At 47.5% G+C, this 20,969-nt stretch overlaps 1 protein-coding gene across 3 annotated transcripts in view; it reads left to right on the forward strand.

The window, feature by feature from the left end:
• Positions 1 to 1,128: 1,128 nt before the first annotated feature.
• The window catches only part of sned1 (sushi, nidogen and EGF-like domains 1), a 191,727-nt gene continuing 171,886 nt past the window's right edge, over positions 1,129 to 20,969 (forward strand). For 2 of the 3 annotated variants that reach the window (XM_038815011.1, XM_038815010.1), the window contains exon 1: positions 1,129 to 1,453. In XM_038815011.1, coding sequence (XP_038670939.1) covers positions 1,244 to 1,453 — 210 coding nt within the window. In that variant the 5' untranslated portion in view covers positions 1,129 to 1,243. The remainder of the gene's footprint in view (positions 1,454 to 20,969) is intronic. The other variant, XM_038815009.1, reaches the window with a different exon arrangement.

Below are 20,969 nucleotides of genomic sequence, written 5' to 3' on the forward strand. Positions count from 1 at the left end.
TGAAGTTACTGTGAAAATCCCCATGTTGCCAAATTCCGGCATCTATTCGGGTACACTGCGGGAGAATTCGGAATGTCCAATTCACCTAACATCACGTCTTTCGGGACTTGTGGGAGGAACCGGAGCACACAAAGGAAACCCACGCCGACACGGGGAGAACATGCAGACTCCGCACAAGTGACCCAAGCCGGGAATCAAACCCGGGTCCCTGGTGCTGTGAACCAACAGTGCTAACTACTATGCTACCGTGCCGCCCATTCCAATTTCCCAATCCAATTCCTTGACATTTCTTTCCCTCCCAATTTGATTGTTCAGTGTGTCAATCACTCCCAATACATTCCTTCAGTGTATCTATCTCTCCAGGTACAATATTCCGATATGTTTCTTTCTCTCAATTTGATCTTCCAATGTGCCTATCTTTCCGTTATCTATTTCAGGAATTAGAAAAGAATGTGTTACTCTGGAACAGTGAGGGATGTGCAGTTTTATGAAAATGTGTGGGGTATTTACACAATATATAACCTGTTCTGACACCTGATCTGGGTGCACATCTCCCGACGAAGTGACAGTAGTGAGTAACCCATGCCAGTAGCTGATCTTTTAATACTGGACGGGAACAATTGTAGTGGGGTCTTAGTACTCCAAATATAACCTGCGCTGTACCTGATCTGGGCCCTATTGATCAAATACAGAAAGAAGCTTTGTTATTGAGAACTAGTAATCTTATTGAAAAGTGTAAACTGTTAACTTTCCATTGTGCTGAATGCTGTGCTTTGATGTACATTTTTTTCAATTTCCCTCTGTCTGGAATGATTTTTTAATCAGGAAGGTGTTTGTATGAAGTGTAGCGTTGCTGACTGAAAAGGGGTTTCAACAATAACCCATTCCCAACTCAGTATGCCGAGTTCAGTTTTAAGCAGGAAAGTTTTTTTCCCCTCTGGTGGGGATAAGAGTTGCTGAAGTTCAAGCTAGTTGCACGGTGATTGGACAGCGGAGTGCCAGCCCCCCGGTTTTGATTGGACACTGGGTTGCCAGTCAGGTTGGGTGTCAGTTTCCAGAAGTATGATTGGCCGGAATCCCTGCCGGGGGGCGGGGACATGGGGGCTCCCCCCCCCCTCCCCGGCAGCATTGTGGAAGCCGGGACCCCCCGGTGCAGCACACACTCACTCACACACTCTCCAGGTGACTCGGGCTGCCCGGAGAGGCTCAGAGACAAGCGGCGGACGGGGCTGCCCGCGGCAGGATGGAGCGGTGGCTCGGGGCACTGCTGGCGGCCGGGGTTGTGCTGGGGCTGCTGGAGGAGACCGGCGGCTCGGTCCCGCTGAGCGACTTCTACCCCTTCGGGCTGGAGCAAGGGGACACGGTCAATGCCAAAGTGGACGACGGAGGATCAGGGCTGGTGGAGATTTCGCTAGCCTTTCCCTTCTTTGGAGAGAGGCACTCCGGGCTTTACGTGAGTCAGATTTGATCTTCACTGGCCAGCTTCACAGAGCCACTCGTTTCTCTCTCTCTCTATGCCCCTCTCCTTCTGTCATGACCCACGACTGGCATATGATGCCAACCCGCTACATTGCCCCCCTCGCCCTCTTCCCCATTTGAGCTGTCAACTCAACCCCCACCCCACCAGCCTCTACGATGGAGCCCGTCAATCTTCAGAATGAACACCTCCCTGACCCCCACTCTCCATCCTCTGTCAGCCCAGCCCAGGAGCCTGGCCACAATGCCTTGTCCCTGTGTGTACCTTGCCTGCCTCCAGCTGTGTAACCTGGCCCTTCCTGGGTGTCAGGCAATGAATGTAATCCAGCATGAACTCTCCACCAGTACAGAAAACTGAGCAATGTACCTGCCTGTGTTGGAGACTGAGGCTGTAGCTGTCCATTGTTCCACCCTGGTTACTCTTCCTGTCCATGACTATACTCTGGGGTTTTTTGCCTTTTCACATTTATACACCCTGGGCATCCTACCCACCCAGTATTCCACATCAGGCATTCCACATCAGGCAGTCTGCAAAGCATTCCACATTGTGTGCTCGACGTACTCGTTCTGATAGTCTGAATGCTTCGCCAATTCAACACACACTGCACAATCTGCCTGTCCGCTATGGTCTCTTAAATGTTTATTATTACACATTGGACATTTGGCCAATTATTGTTAATTTGGTTCTGTATTTGTTATTAAATACCAGATTCTTAGCTGTCCATCAGCTCTGCCTGCTAGTATGTATATCCCAGCCACTTTACCTGCCCTTTATAATACACTGGTTACTCTGGCTTCTCATTATTATGCACTTTCTTCCCCATGCTAAATATTTTATGCTGGATTCTCTGGTCTTCATTATATATATCTGGATGATATAGCTGGGCTGGTCAGGTGGGCAGAACAGTTGCGAATGGAATTTAATACTGAAAAGTGTGAGGTGATGTATTTTGGGAGAACTAGCAATGCAAGGGAATGTTTAATGAATGGTAGGGCACTAGGAAGAACAGAGGACCAGAGGGACCTTGGAGTGCATGTCCAAAGATCCCCGAAGACAGCAGTGGAAGGTGGTTAAGAAGACATATGGGATACTTTATTGGCCAAGGCATAGAATACAAGAGCAGGGAGGTTATGATGGAGCTGTATAAAATGCCACTGTTCGAGTACCATGTGCAGTTCTGATTATCCCATTAGAGGAAGGATGTGATTGCGCCTGAAAGGAGAGTCACCAGGATGCTGCCTGGACTGGAGCATTTCAGCTATAAAGAGGCTGGATAGGCTGGGGTCCTCCTTAGTGCAGAGAAGGCTGGGGAGGGGGAGGGGGAGGGGGAGGGGGGGGGGGGAGAACCTCATTAAGATGTACAGATATGAGGGGTATGGAAAGGGTAGACAGGGAGAAACTTTTCTCCTTTGTAGGAGGGTGAATAACAAGGGGGGGGGGGGGTACACATTTATGGTAAGAGACAGGAGGTTTAGAGGGGATTTGAGGAAAAACCTTCTCAACCAGAGGGTGGTGAGGATCTGGAACTCACTGTCTGAAAGGGTGGTAGAGGTGGGAACCCACAGCATTCAAAAGACATTTAGACAAGCAATTGAAACACTACAATGCACAAAGCTACGGACCAAGTGCTGGAAAATGAAATTCGAATAGATCGGTGCTTAATGGCTGGCACAGACCCAATGGGCCGAAAGGCCTCTTTCCATGTTGTAAAACTCTGTGACTCTATACCCTCCAAAGCTCTTTCTCTCTTTTTCATCCTTTTCCTCAGTACCCCTCAGTATTTGTGGCGTCACGGTGATTAGCACTGCTGCGTCACAGTGGCAGGGATCTGCCTTTAGTTCCAGCTTTGGGTGACTGTTCGGCGTTTGCACTTTCTCCCTGTCTCTGTGTGTGTTTCCACCTACAGTCCAAAGATGTTCAGGCTAGCTTGATTGGCCATGCTAAATTGCCCCTTAGTGTCCAAAAGGTTACGCGGGGATAGGGTGGGGAGTGGGCCAATGTAGGGTGCTCTTTCGGACGTTCGGTGCAGATTTGATGGGACAAATCGCCTCTTTCTGCACTGTATGTTCTATGATTCACCAGCTACTGGTCAGTATTATACTGTGAAGATTAGAATATGCTAAACTCTACTCTGATGTTGTAAGAATTTAATTCACAGACCGCTCAGACAGTTTCTGTATATGCCAGAGTTAACCCATGTGTTGGAAAGGTCCTGTGAGAAACAGGCAGGCGGATTAATATACCATGTGGATTTATAGACTCAAGGCAAGTATATAACCATCTGCCCAAAGCAAATTACAGTGGAATGATAATGTACTGCTGGTTTCAACAACAAGCTGCATTTATATGGCGCAGTAAAGCATTACTGATAGAACATTATCAGTATTGTTTAATTTTTATCACCTGAGGCACGCAAGGAGATAACCAAAAAGGTGAAAGGAGGTGGGTTTTATGGAGCTCCTTTCAGGAGATGAGAGTGGTAGAGGCAGAGAGGTTAAGGGAGGGAATTTCCGACCATCTGAAAGCGCAGCCACCAAAGGTCAGCAATTAAAATCCACGAGGTGCCCGAATTGGAGGAGCGCAGAGAGTTTGAAAGCTTGCAAAATGGGAGAAGGTCAGCAATGTCATGGGTTGACCTGAAAACGAGGGCGAGGGTTTTAAATTCGAGTGTGGTCAGACTAGGATCTGTTGTAAGTCAGCAAGCACAGGAGTGACAAGGGAACAGAGTGAGTGTGAGTTAAGGTGCAGCCAGCAGAGTTTTGGATGAACACCAGTTTTATATTGGCTGTGGATGGGAGGCTGGCCAGAGAGCTTGAGAAGAGTCAAGTCTAGAGGTAACAAAGCAATAGCTGAGGGTTTCAGCAGTAGGTGAGCGGAGGCAGGCTCGCAGTGGGACGATGTTGTGGAGGTGGAAGTAGGCAATTGGTGAAGGGAAAAATATGTGATTTCAATTTCTAACTGGGGTCAGAAGCCCAAACCAAGGTTGGTAACGGGCGAGCTTGGTTTCACACAGTTACCCGAGAAAGTCATGGGAAATATGGTTCCAAGTGCAGACAATGGTTTCAGTCTTTCAAATATCTAGTTGGGGGAAAAAAAATCCTGTTTGTCCAGCAGTGGATGTTAGATGAGTAGGGTGACAAATCAGAGACAGTGGACCGATCAGGGGAGTAGATGGTGAGGTAGAGCTGGGTGTCATCAGCATATTGTGTGTAATCGAATGTTGTGTTTTTTGATGATACCACTGAGGGGCAGTGTGTGGACTTGAAATAAAAGGGGTCTTTACAACATCTGTGTTTTTCAAATGTGTCCCATGACAGCACACAAGTTAGTAAATAAGTGGTAGCTCTGTATCAGTGACTTGAGAATGCATTATGAATGTTTTCCCATGACAGAGAAATACCTTCTACTTCTGTATGTATACTGGCTCCTGACTATTACTGGGGAATAGTTTTTTCCATACTGTGGGTATTGATTAGGTACAGTGGTGGCTCGAGGACATATTTCCTGCCCTGTTCAACCATTGGTTTGATATTACACTGGAGCTGGTGCTACGGAAGCTGGAGCCCCTCTGAGTGAGACGCACAGTGCTACTAGGCACTTCTGCCATAGTGAACCCACACTGCGACAGGTACTAGCACTGGTATTCAGAACATGCACTAATAACTTCCCCTTTGGCTGACCTAATGCACATTTTCCAAATTGGAACATGTAGGTCTACTGAACGCGTTTGTCACAATATGTGGATATTGTAAAGTACATAAAGAGTCAATGTAATGTTACTACTCTAGTCACTAGGCGGTGCTATAGAGCAACCATCTAAATATCACATGCCTCCTTGACTTCTGGGAGGTAGATGGAGAGAGTGGAAGAGAGCAAGACAGAATAACTGTGAGATAGTTGAACTAATAGTATAGTTAATAGTGTAGATGTACAGTGTAATCTTTACTTAACTAATTCCTTAGTTATATGTTCGAATCTAATTCCGTGTAGTGTAATAAATTAGCTTTGTTTATTAAACACAGCTTGCTGTTCTTTGTTAGCACTACAACCTTCACCATCCTGAAAGAAGTAAAACAAAGAACATAACAGTATTTGCTTGTCATGCAAAAGCTGTCCTTGCAAGAGGGATGCATCTCACTGGTACCATTTAATGGACCAGTCATTCAGCTTCCAGGTGAGGTGACATTGTGCGCTCTGCGATTGGAAAGTGAATGGAGTGTTTTGGAAGTGTTGGGATGAGTATCTGGATTTTGCAGGGAATGTGGCTGCATCCTGACAGTGAGGGCAGAGGACTTGGTGAACTGTCCACACAAAGGCTGTAACAGGCAAGAGGCTTTAGTCGCAGTGCCTCTGTGACTGCACCACAACTGGGAGATGGATCAGAGGGCTGAAAAGAGGGGAAGCTCTGTATGGAGGGAGGAGGCTGTGTCCATGGCACTTTGCCCCAGACTGCCTGTCTGTGAATCCCGTACCGGCCTCCCCGAACAGGCGCCGGAATGTGGCGGCGAGGGGCTTGAGGCTGTTTAGCACACTGGGCTAAATATCTGGCTTTGAAAGCAGACCAAGCAGGCCAGCAGCACGGTTCGATTCCCATAACAGCCTTCCCGAACAGGCGCCGGAATGTGGCGACTAGGGGCTTTTCACAGTAACTTCATTGAAGCTTATTCATGACAATAACCGATTTTCGTTTCATTTAATTTTTTTTCATTTCATGCTCACTCAAACCTTTGTTCCCTTAGGACAGCACACATTTACCAGCATGCCCCACCTATTCCCTCTTCGTCGGAATCATATGATGTCATAGAATATCTACAGTGCAGAAGGAGGCCATTTGACTGTTCATATCTACACCAATCCTCTGAAAGAGCAGCTGACCTCGGCCCACTGCCCCGCCCTATCCACATAAACCTGTGACCTTTGGACACCAAGAAGCAATATAGCATGACCAATCCACATAACTTGCACATGTGTGGGAGGAAACCGGAGAACCCGGAAGAAACCCATGGGGAGATCGCGCAAACTCCAGACAGTCACCTAAGGCGGGAATTGAACCCAGGTCCCTGGTGCTGTGAGGCAGCAGTGCTAACCACTATGCTACTGTGCTGCCCAATCATGCAACAAAAGCCACCAATGGCACCCTTGCCTTAGCATCCTTATCGAACAACACACCTAATGATCCAAGCAAAATAAAGTAACTAATTGCCCTTGTGTATTCCCATATCTTGTAGGTACCCCTGTCTGTCCAAGCACTCCGACACCCTTGGCTGCAGCACTGCTGGTGAGAGGCTGACTTTCATGAGGCAAGACGGCAGATGGCCTTGCAGGACACCTTCGGGCATCTCTGTGAGTCTTGTGGGCCTGGCTTAGGAATGCACACCTCATCATGTTCTCAGCACTCTGGGCTGGCCGGCTGCCAGGCAGCAGTGAGAGTGGCAGTGGTGGGAGCATACATGCTGTCACCCTGAGCAAGGACAGCAACTTCCTATTCCACAATGTCGCTGCCAATCCTCAGGTCCAACACGTCAGCATTCCTGGTAATCCGCTGGAAGGCAAGTTATTGGCGATAAGTGCCTGAATACCCCTGTACACTGACCTTACAGCCATGATGGGCTGCATGGCAGCAAGCACGGATCTCATCAAGCCAGGCTAATCTTCCACTGCAGTACCGTGTTGGCCTCTGTCTTCACTGCAGTGGAAGCGGAGACATCAGCCTCCAGAGGCTACATCACATCTGGGTCCATAAGTCCTGTCAAGGAGTTGGTGACCATCTCCACACTGGAATGGATAGGCTCCAAGCTTTGCTTAATGCTCTGCACCATGTTGGAGCTGGACTCCTCCATCCTCCCAGACAACGACAGGAAGCAGGCCAACCAATGCACCCAACATATCACTCTTCACGGTCATGAACGTCCTCCTCTATGCCACCCCAACAAAACCCTCGTGTGAGTCCCCTCCAGGAGCACACAGATCCTAATTCTCCACTCTCCTCTTAAGCTTATAGGCTGCCAGCGGCTGAGCTGGTGCCATGTCAATGACAGGGCATCTACGCCAGTACTGCCATGTTGCTTTCACTCTCATCCTGAGGCTGCTCGGGCTGGGCAGATGGCAGCTCTTGAGTGAACAAAAGCAGAAAGTCAGAAAGGGAAGTTTTGGCTGAGGGAAGCGCAGTAATTTGGAAAGCTGGAAGTCCATTGCCATACTCTCAGCAGCTTACACAGCATGTCATATGGTATGATCAGGTAGCTCAACACCATCCAGGACACAGAAGGCCGCCTGATTTGCACCCTCTCTGCAAACATTCACTCCCTCCACCACATCACACAGTTGCAACCATCTATAAGATGTGCTTTCAAACAAAATAATTTTAAGGTATGACGGCGGCACTGGCTAGGCCAGCATTTATTGACATCCCCAGGTTGTTGGCTATAAAAGCTTGAATGCTCCTGTCAGCACCGACATCACAACCATGATGGCGCGCATGTGGTGGGTGAGCTGCCATCTTGAACCACTGCAACCCATGTGCTGTTGGGGAGGGTGTTCCAGGCGTTGACCCAGCGACAGTAAAGGAATGGCGATATATTTTCAATATATATGTTTGTCAAAGGATGACAATCCCGTGGGTTACGTTTTTGTGGATGGTGTCGAGATTCTTGAGTTGGTTGGAGCTTCACACATCGAGGCACGTGGATCACACTCCTGACTTGTGCCTTGTACATGGTGAACAAGCTTAGGAGATTCAGGAGGCGACTTACTTAACCACAGGATTCCTAGCCTCTAGCCTGCTCTGGTAACCACAATATTTATATCGTCTGTCAGTTTAGTTTCAGGTCAATGTTAATCCCCCAGGGTGTTGATTGTGGTGGATTCAGCGATGGTAATGCCATTGAATGTCAAGGGGCAAGGGTCATTGCCTGGCACTTGTTTGGCGCTATTGTACTTGCCACTTCTCAAGCCTGGATATTGTCCAGGTTTTGCTGCATTTAGACTGGACTGCTTCTCTCTGAAGAGTCGTGAATGGTGCTGAACATTGTGCAATCATCAGCAAATCTCTCCACTTCTGACCTGATGATCGAAGGAAGGTCATTGATGAAGCAGCTGAAGATGGTTGGGCCCAGGATACTACTCTGAGGAACTCGAGCAATGATGTCCTGGAACTGAGATTAGAATTAGAATTAGAACAGTACAGCACAGAACAGGCCCTTCGGCCCTCGATGTTGTGCCGAGCAATGATCACCCTACTCAAGCCCACGTATACCTATATCAGTAACCCAACAACCCCCATTAACCTTATTTTTTAGGACACTAAGGGCAATTTAGCCTGGCCAATCCACCTAACCCGCACATCTTTGGACTGTGGGAGGAAACCGGAGCACCCGGAGGAAACCCACGCACACACGGGGAGGATGTGCAGACTCCGCACAGACAGTGACCCAGCCGGGAACCAAACCTGGGACCCTGGAGCTGTGAAGCATTTATGCTAACCACCATGCTACCGTGCTGCCCCACGGTAGATTGACCTCAAACTACCACAACTATCTTCCTTTGTGTGATTTCTGACTCGAACAGTGGAGAGGTTCCCCCTAGTTCCCATTGACTCCAGTTTTGCCAGGACTCCTTGATGCCGTACTCGGTCAAAAGCTGCCTTGATGTCAAGCGCAGTCACTCTCACTTAACCTCTGGAATTCAGCTCTTTTGTGTATGTTTGAACCAAGGATGTAATCAAGTAAGGAGCTGAGTGACCCTAGCGGAATCCAAACTGAGGCATTTGAGAGGTAGTGGGATCGTGTGGCTTCACAGCGCCAGTGTCCCAGGCTCCCAGGTTCGATTACCTGCTGGGTCACTGTCTGTGTGGAGTTTGCGCGTTCTCCCCGTGACTAAGTGGGTTTCCTCCGGGTGCTCCGGTTTCCTCCCACACTCCAAAGACATGCAGGTTAGGTGGATTGGCCATGATAAGTTGCCCTTAGTGACCAAAAAAAAAATTTAGCAGGGTTATTGGTTTCAGGGGATAGGTTGGAAGTGAGGGCTTAAATGGGTCGGTGCAGACTCGATGGGCTGAATGGCCTCCTTCTGCACTGTATGTTCTATGTATCTATGTAGGGTATTGCTGAGTAAGTGCCACTTGACAATACTGTTGATGACCCTTTTCATAACTTTACTGATGGGGCAGCACGGTATCAATGTGGTTAGCACAATTGCTTCACAGCTCCAGGGTCCTAGGTTCGATTCCCGGCTTGGGTCACTGTGCGGAGTCAGCATTCTCTCCCCGTGTGTGCATAGGTTTCCTCCGGGTGCTCCGGCTTTCTCCCACAGTCCAGAGATGTGCAGGTTAGGTGGATTGGCCATGCTAAATTGCCCTTAGTGTCCAAAATTGCCTTTAGTGTTGGGTGGGGTTACTGGGTTATGGGGATAGGGTGGGGATGTGGGCTTGGGTAGGGTGCTCTTTCCAAGAGCCGGTGCAGACTCGATGGGCCAAATGGCCTCCTTCTGCACTGTAAATTCTATGATCTATGATAAATAGCAGACTGATGGGGCAGTAATTGGTCGGGTTGGATATGTCCTTTGTGTACAGGACATATACGGGGCAGTGTCTTTGCAGTGTCAAGTGCCTTTAGTGGTTACTTAATATCCTGTGGAGTGAATTGAATTGGCTGAAGACTAACATCCGTGATGCTGGGAACCTCCTGGGAGAGGCAAAGATGGATAATCCATTCGCACTTCTGGCTGAAGATGTTTACAAATTGTTCAGCATTGTCTTTTGCACTGATGGACTGGACTCCACCACCATTGAGAATGGGGATATTTGTGGAACCTCTTCCTCCAGTGTGTTGCTTAGTTGCCCACCACCATTCACGGCTGGATGTAGCAGGAATGCAGAGTTTAGAACTGATCTGTTGATTGTGGAATCATTTGGTTCTGTCTATTGCTTGTTGCTTATGCTATTTGGCACGCAAGTAGTCCTGTGTTGTGACTCTTCATTTTTCGGTATGCTTTGTGCTGCTCTTGGCATGCCCTCCTGCATTCTTCATTGAACCAGGATGATCCCCTGACTTGGTGGTAATGGTAGAATGGAGAATATGCCAGGCCATGAGTTTACGGATTATGGCTGAGTGCAATTCTGCTGCTACTGATTGTCCACATTACCTCATGGATGCCCACTCTTGAACTGCTAGATCTATTTAATTTAGCACAATTGTCGTGCCACACAGCATTATGGAGGGTACCCTCAATGTGAAGATGAGTCTTCGCCTCCATAAGGACCGTGCAGTGGTCATTCCTACTGATACTGGTGTGGACAGATACATCTGCGGCAGGCAGGTTTGTTAAGCCGAGGTGAGGGAACCAAGAAATCAAACCTGACCATCTGCCGCAGACTCAGTTCATCAGCTATGTCCTTTATGACTTGGCTTGCCTGGTCTGTGGTGGTTTCACTGAGCCACCCTTGGTGATGAACATTGAATTCATCACCCAGAGTACATTTTGCGCCTTTGCCACCCTCAATACCTCCTCCAAGTGGTGTTGAATATGGAGGAATACTGATCCATTGGCTATGTGGAAGCAGTGAGAGGTGGGTGCAAGACTGGCATCGTTCAAATGTGTGTGGATATACATATGCATATAGGTGGAGTGTAGGATTGCTTGTCCTGAGTGCTGGGCATTGCCACTGGGTGAATGTGGGGGGTGCGCTGACTTTCATTAATTGTTTGAGATCATTGACCCTCATCCAGCACTGATCCCTGGTTCATGGAGCCTAACTTCATACATACCTGGTCCCATTTCCTTGGGGAGTGGGGGGTGTTCCTTGATGGCGTCGCCCACACCCCCGCCACCATCCCCGGTGGAAATATGAACTCTCTCCTCCTGCCAAACCTCACCACTAATGCCTCCCTGGCTCACCTGTGAATCTAGAAACTCTCCGTCTTCTATGCTGCTTTATTTTGTACAGCTCTTACTTGCATACAGTGTCAATACAGGCAGCTAGCTGCAGCTGCCTTGCAATGAGTGCATCTCCCCTCTGCGAAGGGACAGATTGCCATTAAGAGGAATAGACTGGCTGTGCCGCATGATACCGGCTCCCTGCTGAGTGCTCTGGCACCCAGCTGTGTGAAGACTGCCCGAGCTTCACTGCTATCATTTAAGCACGGAGGTATTTTGTTTGAAGGGGCAATCATGTGAAAGGAGAAGGGAAAATCGGAGACAAGGGTGTGAAGGGGATATATAAGGGGAGGGGTTATAGTGAGGAAAGGAAAGAATGGGAAAACGAGAATGTTTCATCTTTTGCGGTTGTAGATGACAACCTTGATGTGACTCTATTTGTTTTTCTAGAGTCAAGCTTTCTGGAAACATGGAGGACCATGTAAATGCCATCATACTTTTTGCACAGAATGCCATTTGGTAATGCCATAGTAGAATTTAGCAATTAGGTTGAGAGCGATAGGGAGGTTATGCTGCAGCTGTATAAGGTGTTAGTGAGGCCACACCTGGAGTATTGTGTTCAGTTTTGGTCTCCTTACCTGAGAAAGGACGTAATGGCGCTGGAGGGTGTGCAGAGGAGATTCACTAGGTTAATCCCAGAGTTGAGGGGGTTGGATTACGAGGAGAGGTTGAGTAGACTGGGACTGTACTTATTGGAATTTAGAAGGATGCGGGAAATCTTATAGAAACATATAAAATTATTAAGGGAATAGACAGGATAAATGCGGGGAGGTTGTTTCCACTGGTGGATGAAAGCAGAACTAGGGAACATAGCCTCAAAAGAAGGGGAAGTAGATTTAGGACTGAGTTTAAGAGGAACTTCTTCACCTAAAGGGTTGTGAATCTATGGAATTCCCTGCCCAATGAAGCAGTTAAGGCTCCTTTATTAAATGTTTTTAAAATAAAGATAGATAGTTTTTTTAAGAATAAAGGGTTATGGTGTTCAAGCGGGTAAGTGGAGCTGAGTCCACAAATGATCAGCCATGATCTCATTGAATGGCAGAGCAGGCTCGAGTGGCCAGCTGGCCTACTCCTGCTCCTAGTTCTTATGTTCTTGTGAGTGAGAAACATAAACGGTAATTATAAAGGAAAGAGGGCAAAGTTGGCTGGAGGGACTGGGAAAGGAGTTTAACAAAGAAGACAGTTGATCAGCAATGGCAGACATTTACGAAAATAGTTTTTTAAAATTAATTTTAGAGTACCCAATTATTTTTTTCCAAGAGTGAGCAAAAACTTGACAGATGGAATATAATGCAGGAAAATGTGAAGTTATGCACTTTGGTCGGAAGAATGAAGGAGCTGAACATTATTTAAATGAAAATAACTGCAGAAATCTGCAGCACAAAGGGATTTGGGGTCCTAGAGCATAAATCAGAAAAGCTAGCATGCAAGTTTAGCTGGTAATAGGGAAGGCAAATGGAATGTTGGCCTTTATTTAAAAGGGAATAGAGTATAAAAATAAGGAAGTCTTGCTAAAACTATACAAGTTACTATTTAGACCACACCTGGAATGCTTGGAACAGTTTTGGTCCCATTTATCTAAGGAAAGATATACTGGCATTGGAGGCAGTCCAGAGAAGATTCACTAGGTTGATCCCGGGTATAGAGGGAGTTTCTTATGAGGAGAGGCTAAGTAGGTTGGGCCTGTGCTCATTGGAGGTAAGAATGAGAGGCGACCATATTGAGACATAGGATTCTCAGGGTAGACGCTGGAAGGATGTTTCCTCTTGTGGGAGAGTCTAGGAGCAGAGGACTTCATCTCAGAGTAAGGGGGTCACACATATAAGACAGAGGTGAGTAGGAATCTCTTCTCTCAGAGGGTAGTGAATCTGAGGAATTCTTTACCACATAGAGCTGTAGCGGCTGGATCATTATTTCTGATCAAGGCTGAGATTTGTAATCATTTCGGGAATCAAGGGTTTTGTGGATTAAGGTGAGAAAGTGGAGTTGAGGATTATAATGTCAGATCAGTCATGATCTCATTGAATGGTGGAGCAGACTGGATGGGCTGAATGGCTTGCTTCTGCTCCTACGTCTTATGCTCTTATGGTGACTATCCTATATTGATGGCCTCCAGTTTTTTTCCTTTCCCACAAGTGGAAACATACTTTGTGTCCAATCAATCAAAATCTTACATACTTTATAACGTTTATTAGGTTGCTTCCCAGCTTTTTCTTTTAAGACCAATATGTTCATTCTTCACTTTAAAAAATATATATATTTATTACAACAGAGGGTTTTTCAATATTACAAAATAACACCACAATAGTAATCAAATAAAGACAGATACAGTACAGAAATAACATATATCAACCACTATCAACCCATACCTCTACAACTCATAACAAAGAAAACTCCAACTAATGCCTAACAGCTGACGATGATTAACTCTCAGAAAAAGAAAATTCATGGCTGCCATCTCAAGTAGAACCCATCCACCCGCTCATGGAGTACTTGACCTTTTCAAGTTATAGGAAATCCATTAGATCAACCAGCCACATCGAGGCACGGGGCAGAGTGGGGGAATTCCAGCCCAGCAGAACTTGCCTCCAGGCTATCAATGAGGCAAAAGTGAGGACATCTGCCTTCAACCCAATCTGTAACCCGTGGCGATCTTGCGGTGGGCGGGGCGGACAAATGAAGCCCAGAGAGTAATGGACAATGGATATATTTCAGGCGAGAGTAAAGTTTGAAGTGGAGTTCCCCAGGGATCGGTATTACGCCCCTTGCTTTTTCTGATATGTATTAATGATCTAGATCTTGGTGTGTAAGGGACAATTTCAAATTTTGAAGATGATACAAAGCTTGGAAGCATTGTAAACTGTGAAGGGATCAGTGTAGAAATTAAAAAGGGTTTAGACAAGCTGGTGGAGTGGGCAGATATGTGACAGATGAAGTTCAATGTGGAGAAGTGTGAGGCGATGTTTTTCGGCAGGAAGAACATGGAGAGACAATATAAATATAGCCCGAATGCTTTATAATGCAGATTTGGCAAAAGGTGATCTCGCCCATTGTGGGCTGCATTTACATAGTTGGGTTTCGCAAGGCATTGTGAGCCGGGTAGATCCTGGGATTGTGTCCCCCGGCTTTTATCAGCCATGCTGAGTCACGGCGAGCTGCATTTTCTGGTGCAGCGTGGTCATTGGATTGCGCCGACGGTATACGATGTAATGTTTAATTCCCAGTCCTGGGCGGGATTCTCCGACCCCCCCCGCCGGGTCGGAGAATCGGCGGGAGAGGGCGGCATGAATCCCGCCCCCGCCGGCTGCCGAATTCTCCGGCGCCGGGGTTTTGGCGGGTGGGGTGGGGGGGATTGCAGCGCACCGGTTGGCGGCTGCTGCCAGCGCCCCCCCCCCCCCGGCGATTCTCCGGCCCGCGATGGGCCGAGTGGCCGCCCGTTTCCGGCGGGTCCCGCCGGCGTAAATCACAGCAGGTCCTTACCGGCGGGACCTGGCTCCACGGGCGGCCTGCAGAGTCTTCTGGGAGGGCGCGGGAGGATCTGGCCCTGGAGGGTGTCCCCATGCTGGCCTGGCCTGCGATTGGGGCCCACCGATCCGCGGGCGGGCCTGTGCCTTAGGGGCACTTTTTCCCTCCGCACCGGCTGCTGTCAACCTCTGCCATGGCCGGTGCGGAGAAGAACCCCTCTGAGCAGGCATTGGGATGACGCCAGCACACGCTGGTGCTCCCGTGCATGCGCCAACCTGCGCTGGCCGGCGGAGACCCTTCGGCACTGGTTGGCGTGATGCCAAGCCCTTCTGCGCCAGCTTGCGTGGCGCCAAAACGCCGGCGCCAGCCTAGCCCCTCCTCCATACCTTCGGGGTGGCCTGATGCCGGAGTGGTTCACGCCTCTCCTTTGCCCAGGAGTTTCCCGCCCCGCCGGTTCACGGAGAATACCACCCCTGATTTTCCATGAGCTCTGTATCTGGTCTGTGCCTCCCGTTCACCTATTTTATTAAGGATACTGTGCTTTGCTGTACAGGTAGGTCAATTCGTTTCAATAACGCACACTTCATTTGAACCATCTTCTAAGTCACCTGATCTGTAAACTCTCTTTATTCCACAGCGATATATGTTTGGTTTGGCATGTCCCAAATTATCCGTTCCTCTTTCATTTTGTTTCTTGTAGATCCGGCCCCACTCCTCCTCCCCCCCCCATTTTTATTTGCCCTTTCTGCTTGGCACCTCTTTAAGGTGGAGCCCGTTGCATTGATCACCCTGTCCCTAAAGTTCTGCTGACCCTGTCTTAATGCAACCAAGTCCTGTTGTCCTTCAGCCCATGTGTTCACTAATCCACATTGGCTGCCAGTTAAGCAACAACTCAGTTTTAAAATTCCATGGCCTCAACTCACCACCCCCACCTTTCTCCGTCATCATCTCCTACCCCACAGCCCTCCCATCTGTGCGTCTCCGACTATGGGGTCTTGAGTAACCCCCCCATTTCAAACGCTCCACCACTGATGCTCAAGCCTGGAGCTGCCAAAGTTATAAGCTTCGGAATTCTCTCTGTAAAGCTCTCCCCCTTCCGTTTCCTCATTTGAGGTGCTTCTTAAAATCTGCCTCTGTGGCCAAGCTTTTGGTCTCAGACCCTAATATCTCCTCATGTGATTTGGCGTCGTTTGGCAATATTCTTGTGTAGGACGATAGCATTTTTACTATGCTCGCTCACAGACCAATCAGATTGCGGAAAGGTGGCAGATGAACTAATCAATTGTGCGGTAAACGCTGGGCGCTCGGTAATACTCCATTCTTCCTCTTTATTACCCTCGAGTTGAGAAACCACAAAGAATATAATTTTTTTAACAACTACAGTAACAATGGAGTGGTTAATTGTTGTAATAATATGTATATATGTAGATAACTAAAGGGTTAATTATTACATCTCAGTGTAACACAACCACTAAGGGGCACCACTAGATCCCACTGTAAATAAGAATACCTAGAGGATCTTGGTCTCTCTCTCTCTCTTCCAACCAGGAGTGACTAGACAGTAGAGTGTAAGATAGATAGATCACAGTATAGTTGAGTACATGCAGTTTGAATCAGTTAATACTTTAATATAAATTACTTGATTACTAGTAATAGTTCTGTGGAGTGTGCAAACTCGATGTTAATCAATCGTTACTCAATAAATTAGTTTGCTTTAAGTTGAAGACTCGTGGTTTCTACAGAATCACACCATCAGACCATTCTGGATAAGAAGCAAAGAGTAATAAGATATATTGCCAAAAGAGTAATATAACAATTGTCACAGTGCCTGCCCAGGCACCAACAGTGGTGCAGGCGCCCGTAGGAGTGAAACTGCCAGCCTCTCCCTTCAGTTCAATCCCTGTCGGAACGTGTCTTCAGAACAATGAAAATCTACAGTCAAAATCATTGTAACGTTTAGACTCGAGTGTGGGGTTTCAGTGTAGCTACATAAAGTAATTTAGTGAAATTTAGCGCATTCCAGCCATTTCATGGTTGCAGTGATGCACCTGGTAGCAGTTTAAAGCAAACCGTACCTCCACTTAATTTCTTGCACTGTCTTTGATGATAAATGATTATCGAACTCTGATTGTTGACCAAAAGTCTTTAAAGCTCAAATTAATCCAGAATTCACAGTCTTTTTGGTGGGAGATTTCCAAAGCTCTTTGTGTGAAAAAGTGCTGCCTGTTTTCTCACCTAGATACAGCTCCAAATTGAAGACTGTATCCTCTTGCCCTGATTTCCTAGCTAATGGGAGAAGTTTCTCTGTATCTACCCCATCAAATCCTTTTGAAAAGTCACTTGGTAGAATGCAACTTGAGCATTGCTGAGAAAAGAGACGGTCTGCCAAAGCTTTTCATCTTGAACTTGTCAGGACAGATTTGCAACAGCACCAAATCTCAAAGGGAACAACAATTTTGAATGGATGCTGATTCGTCGGCAAGTGGACTCTGATCGGTAGAGGTGTTGCCATGGAGAATGCACCAAAGAACAGTTTCAAATCAGGCAGGACGAATCTGATTGGAACCCTTATAACCTTTTAAACACCTGTGTTCCTCTCCCAGTTTCCCATTTCCCTTCCCTCCCCCACAACTGGGCCTTAATCTCACAGTCCTGATCTGTCGTCTCTTCCTCTCCTCCCCAAGCCCCTCATATTCCCCAGCTTCCATCTCCCAGTCACAGACTTATTCTTCCCTGACACACAATTCATCCCATTTCCTGGTTACTCACTTTTTCCCCACCCTGAGCCCCAATTCCCTATCCTTTAGTTCCTGTTCACTATCTTCCAACCAAACTATATGCATGGAATCTTGCATTCTGGAATGTTATGGCAGGCGGGAAATCTGGCATGGTTCCTGCTGGCTGGCTGGGCAACATAACAAGCTCAATCTTCCACTGTGCAGCTTGTTAATTATAATTCGCAAGGAGCCCAGTGAATCACAGGCAGCCAGGAGGTTGCCAGCCCCGCTGTTACCTCATGAGATCCAAGATCCTGCCGCTATATTTAAGGGGCACCTGGACAGCTCACTGCAGGCCCAGAGCTCTACCTTACTCCAGAGTCGTTGCAGCCTCAGTTCATACTGGAGAAGCTGGCAGATGCGAGCAACCACATCCTGGGACAAACGAGGGCTCATCTGGCAATGCCTCTCGCTCATCTCGAGATCAGAGTGCTGACGGCGATACACCCGCAGTCGGGGCCAATGCTCGCCATTGCAGTGGTCCATGTTCTCCAGCATCTTGACCTTCCCTCTTGCTCTGTTACCTCTTGCTGCTCAGGCCTTTGCTCCTCATGGACCTGTGCCACGTGGGAATGGGCCCCCTTCTTCTCACCTGGATGGGAGCTATTACTAAAGGAAGGTAACCTATATTAGGGCAGCACATTGTCACAGTGGGTAGCACTGTTGCTTCACAGCGCCAGGGTCCCAGGTTCGATTCCCGGCTTGGGTCACTACTGTGTGGAGTCTGCACGTTCTCCCTGTGTCTGTGTGGATTTCCTCCGGGTGCTCCGGTTTCCTCCCACAAGTCTCGAAAGACGTGTTGTTAGGTGAATTGGACATTCTAAATTCTCCCTCTGTGTACCCGAACCGGCTCAGAATGTGGTGACTAGGCGTGTTTCCTGGTAACTTCCTGGTAACAGGGGGCAGCATGGTAGCGTAATGGCTAGCACTGTGGCTTCATAGCATTATTGATCAATTCTGTATTCTAAAAGGACTAAGTGTTGAATCCAAGTTTTAGCAGTGTAAATAAATCATAGTTTTGTTTAAATAAAAGCTATACTGTAGTCTTTGTGGACACTACGCCAACCATCCTAAATAAGCAACACAAAGCACACCACATCCGGGACCTCACCATCGACACCACCGATCCCGCCCAGCAAGATACTCCTCTTCTTCCCTTCCCTGGACACTCCACCCTCTCCCACTTCCCCATAAGCCTGCACGCTCCCTCCTTCCCTTTGCCTGCCTGCTTCCCCTGTCCAGCATGGCATTTTCTACAGACACTTGATAGGAGTGAAGTTATGTGAGGTCACCAAGAAGGCGAAAGTAGCATGGACAGACCTCAAAGTCGTAGAAGGGGCACTGCACATATCATAAAACTGCCGGTTAGAAATTCTTGCTGGTGGGGAACTTCATTTAAATGAGGAACTCTATTCCATTGAGGTCGCCTTTTCATGGACGTGCATGGGATGCGGATGAATGTAAATGGGATTCTCAACCTTGTTTGTCAGGAAGTGTGACCCCCTTTAATCTGACTTGAAAGTCGGGAGAACAAAATTCCAGCAGTTCTCCCACCACGATTCCCATTGAAAAATGAAAATCGCTTATTGTCACGAGTAGGCTTCAATGAGGTTACTGTGAAAAGCCCCTAGTCGCCACATTCCGGCGCCTGTTCGGGGAGACTGGTACGAGAATTGAACCGTGCTGCTGGCCTGCCTTGGTCTGCTTTAAAAGCCAGCGATTTAGCCCAGTGTGCTAAACCAGCCCCTAACCATTGCTGGTTGGAGCGGAAGATTCCACCCTCTACCTCTGACCTAGACACTTTCAACTGTTTCTCCACCATTCACTTCCATTTCAGGTCATTCAAAAGCAGGGATTGGGTGGCGGAGGGGTGGAATTGGGATAGAGACAGAGGAGGTAGTGGTGGCATCACCAAGCCAGAGGCCTCTATGTGGCGGCAGTTACTGACATCGCAGAATGGAGGGGGGAGAGGAAGGAGAAAAGGATTGCCACTGCTGATGCAAAGTAAAGGCTAAGTTCTCTCGAGCTGAAATCACAGAGCTCATGAGCCTCATGACCACTTCTTGGAGACCATAAGACCTAGAAGCAGAATTAGGCCGTTTGACCCATCGAATCTGCTCCGCCTTTCGATTATGGTTGATATATTTTGCATTCCCATTCTCTGTCTTCTCTCCGTAACCCCTGATTCCCTTATTAATTAAGAATCTATCTCTATCTTAAAGACAGTGACTTGGCCTCCATAGCTTTCTGTGGCAGTGAGTTCCACAGATTCACCACCCGCTGCCTGTAGAAATTCATGCTCATCTCAGTTTTAAAGGATTGTCCCTTCAGTCTGAGCTGTTCTAGTTTTTCTGACCAGCAGAAGCACCTTATCCACGTCCACTCCCTCTGGTCCTCTCTGGAAGTTTCAATGAGATCCTCCCTCATCTGTCTAAACGGCTCGTATGGACCCAGAGTCCTCCACCACTCCTCATATGACAATGCCCCCGGGAAATTTGCCAACTTTATATTGAGTGAAATCAACGCTAACAATCGCCTGATATATCTTTCCGAATGCAGTGACCTTACATCTGGACATTGCCCTCAGTTTATCAATTTGTTTTTATGAGGAAAACTGCAACTAGTTTGCCTGCAACTAGTTTTGTCGTAGAAATAAGCTGCATAATGCCATTGTAAGCACTTGCATGCTGATTCTAGCAATATAAAAATACAAGCTGAACAGTTCAGCACACATCTATTTTGCCACAGATAACATGAGTAATGTTTTATCATTTGGGCAGACAGTGTGATTTGGATTATCTACTTGGGGATCGGCCGGTAAAGGACCAGGGTGTGATGTTCTTTGTTTTGTTTGTTTGGATGTCTTGAATGCGTAATTGAACAAAGAACATCAAGCAAAGTAAATTAACAAAGCTGATTTATTAACACTACTTGAATAAGTGGGAAGTCTTACAACACCAGGTTAAAGTCTAACAGGTGTCTTTTCAATCACTAGCTTTCGGAGCACTGCTCCTTGCTCAGGTGAATGAAGAGGTGGGTTCCAGAAACATATATATAGACAAAGTCAAAGATGCAAGACGATACTTTGAATGTGAGTCTTTGCAGGTAATTAAGTACTTAAATTTCCAGACAGAGCAACTGGAGAGAGGGGTAATCACAAGTTAAAGAGGTGTGAATTGTCTCGAGCCAGGACAGTTGGTAGGATTTAGCAAGACCAGGCCAGATGGTGGGGGGTGAATGTAATGCGACATGAATCCATGGTCCCGGTTGAGGCCGTACTCATGTGTGTGGAACTTGGCTATAAGTTTCTGCTCGGC

Source organism: Scyliorhinus canicula, chromosome 13 (genome assembly GCF_902713615.1).
Source record: "Scyliorhinus canicula chromosome 13, sScyCan1.1, whole genome shotgun sequence".
Classification (NCBI taxonomy): domain Eukaryota; kingdom Metazoa; phylum Chordata; class Chondrichthyes; order Carcharhiniformes; family Scyliorhinidae; genus Scyliorhinus; species Scyliorhinus canicula.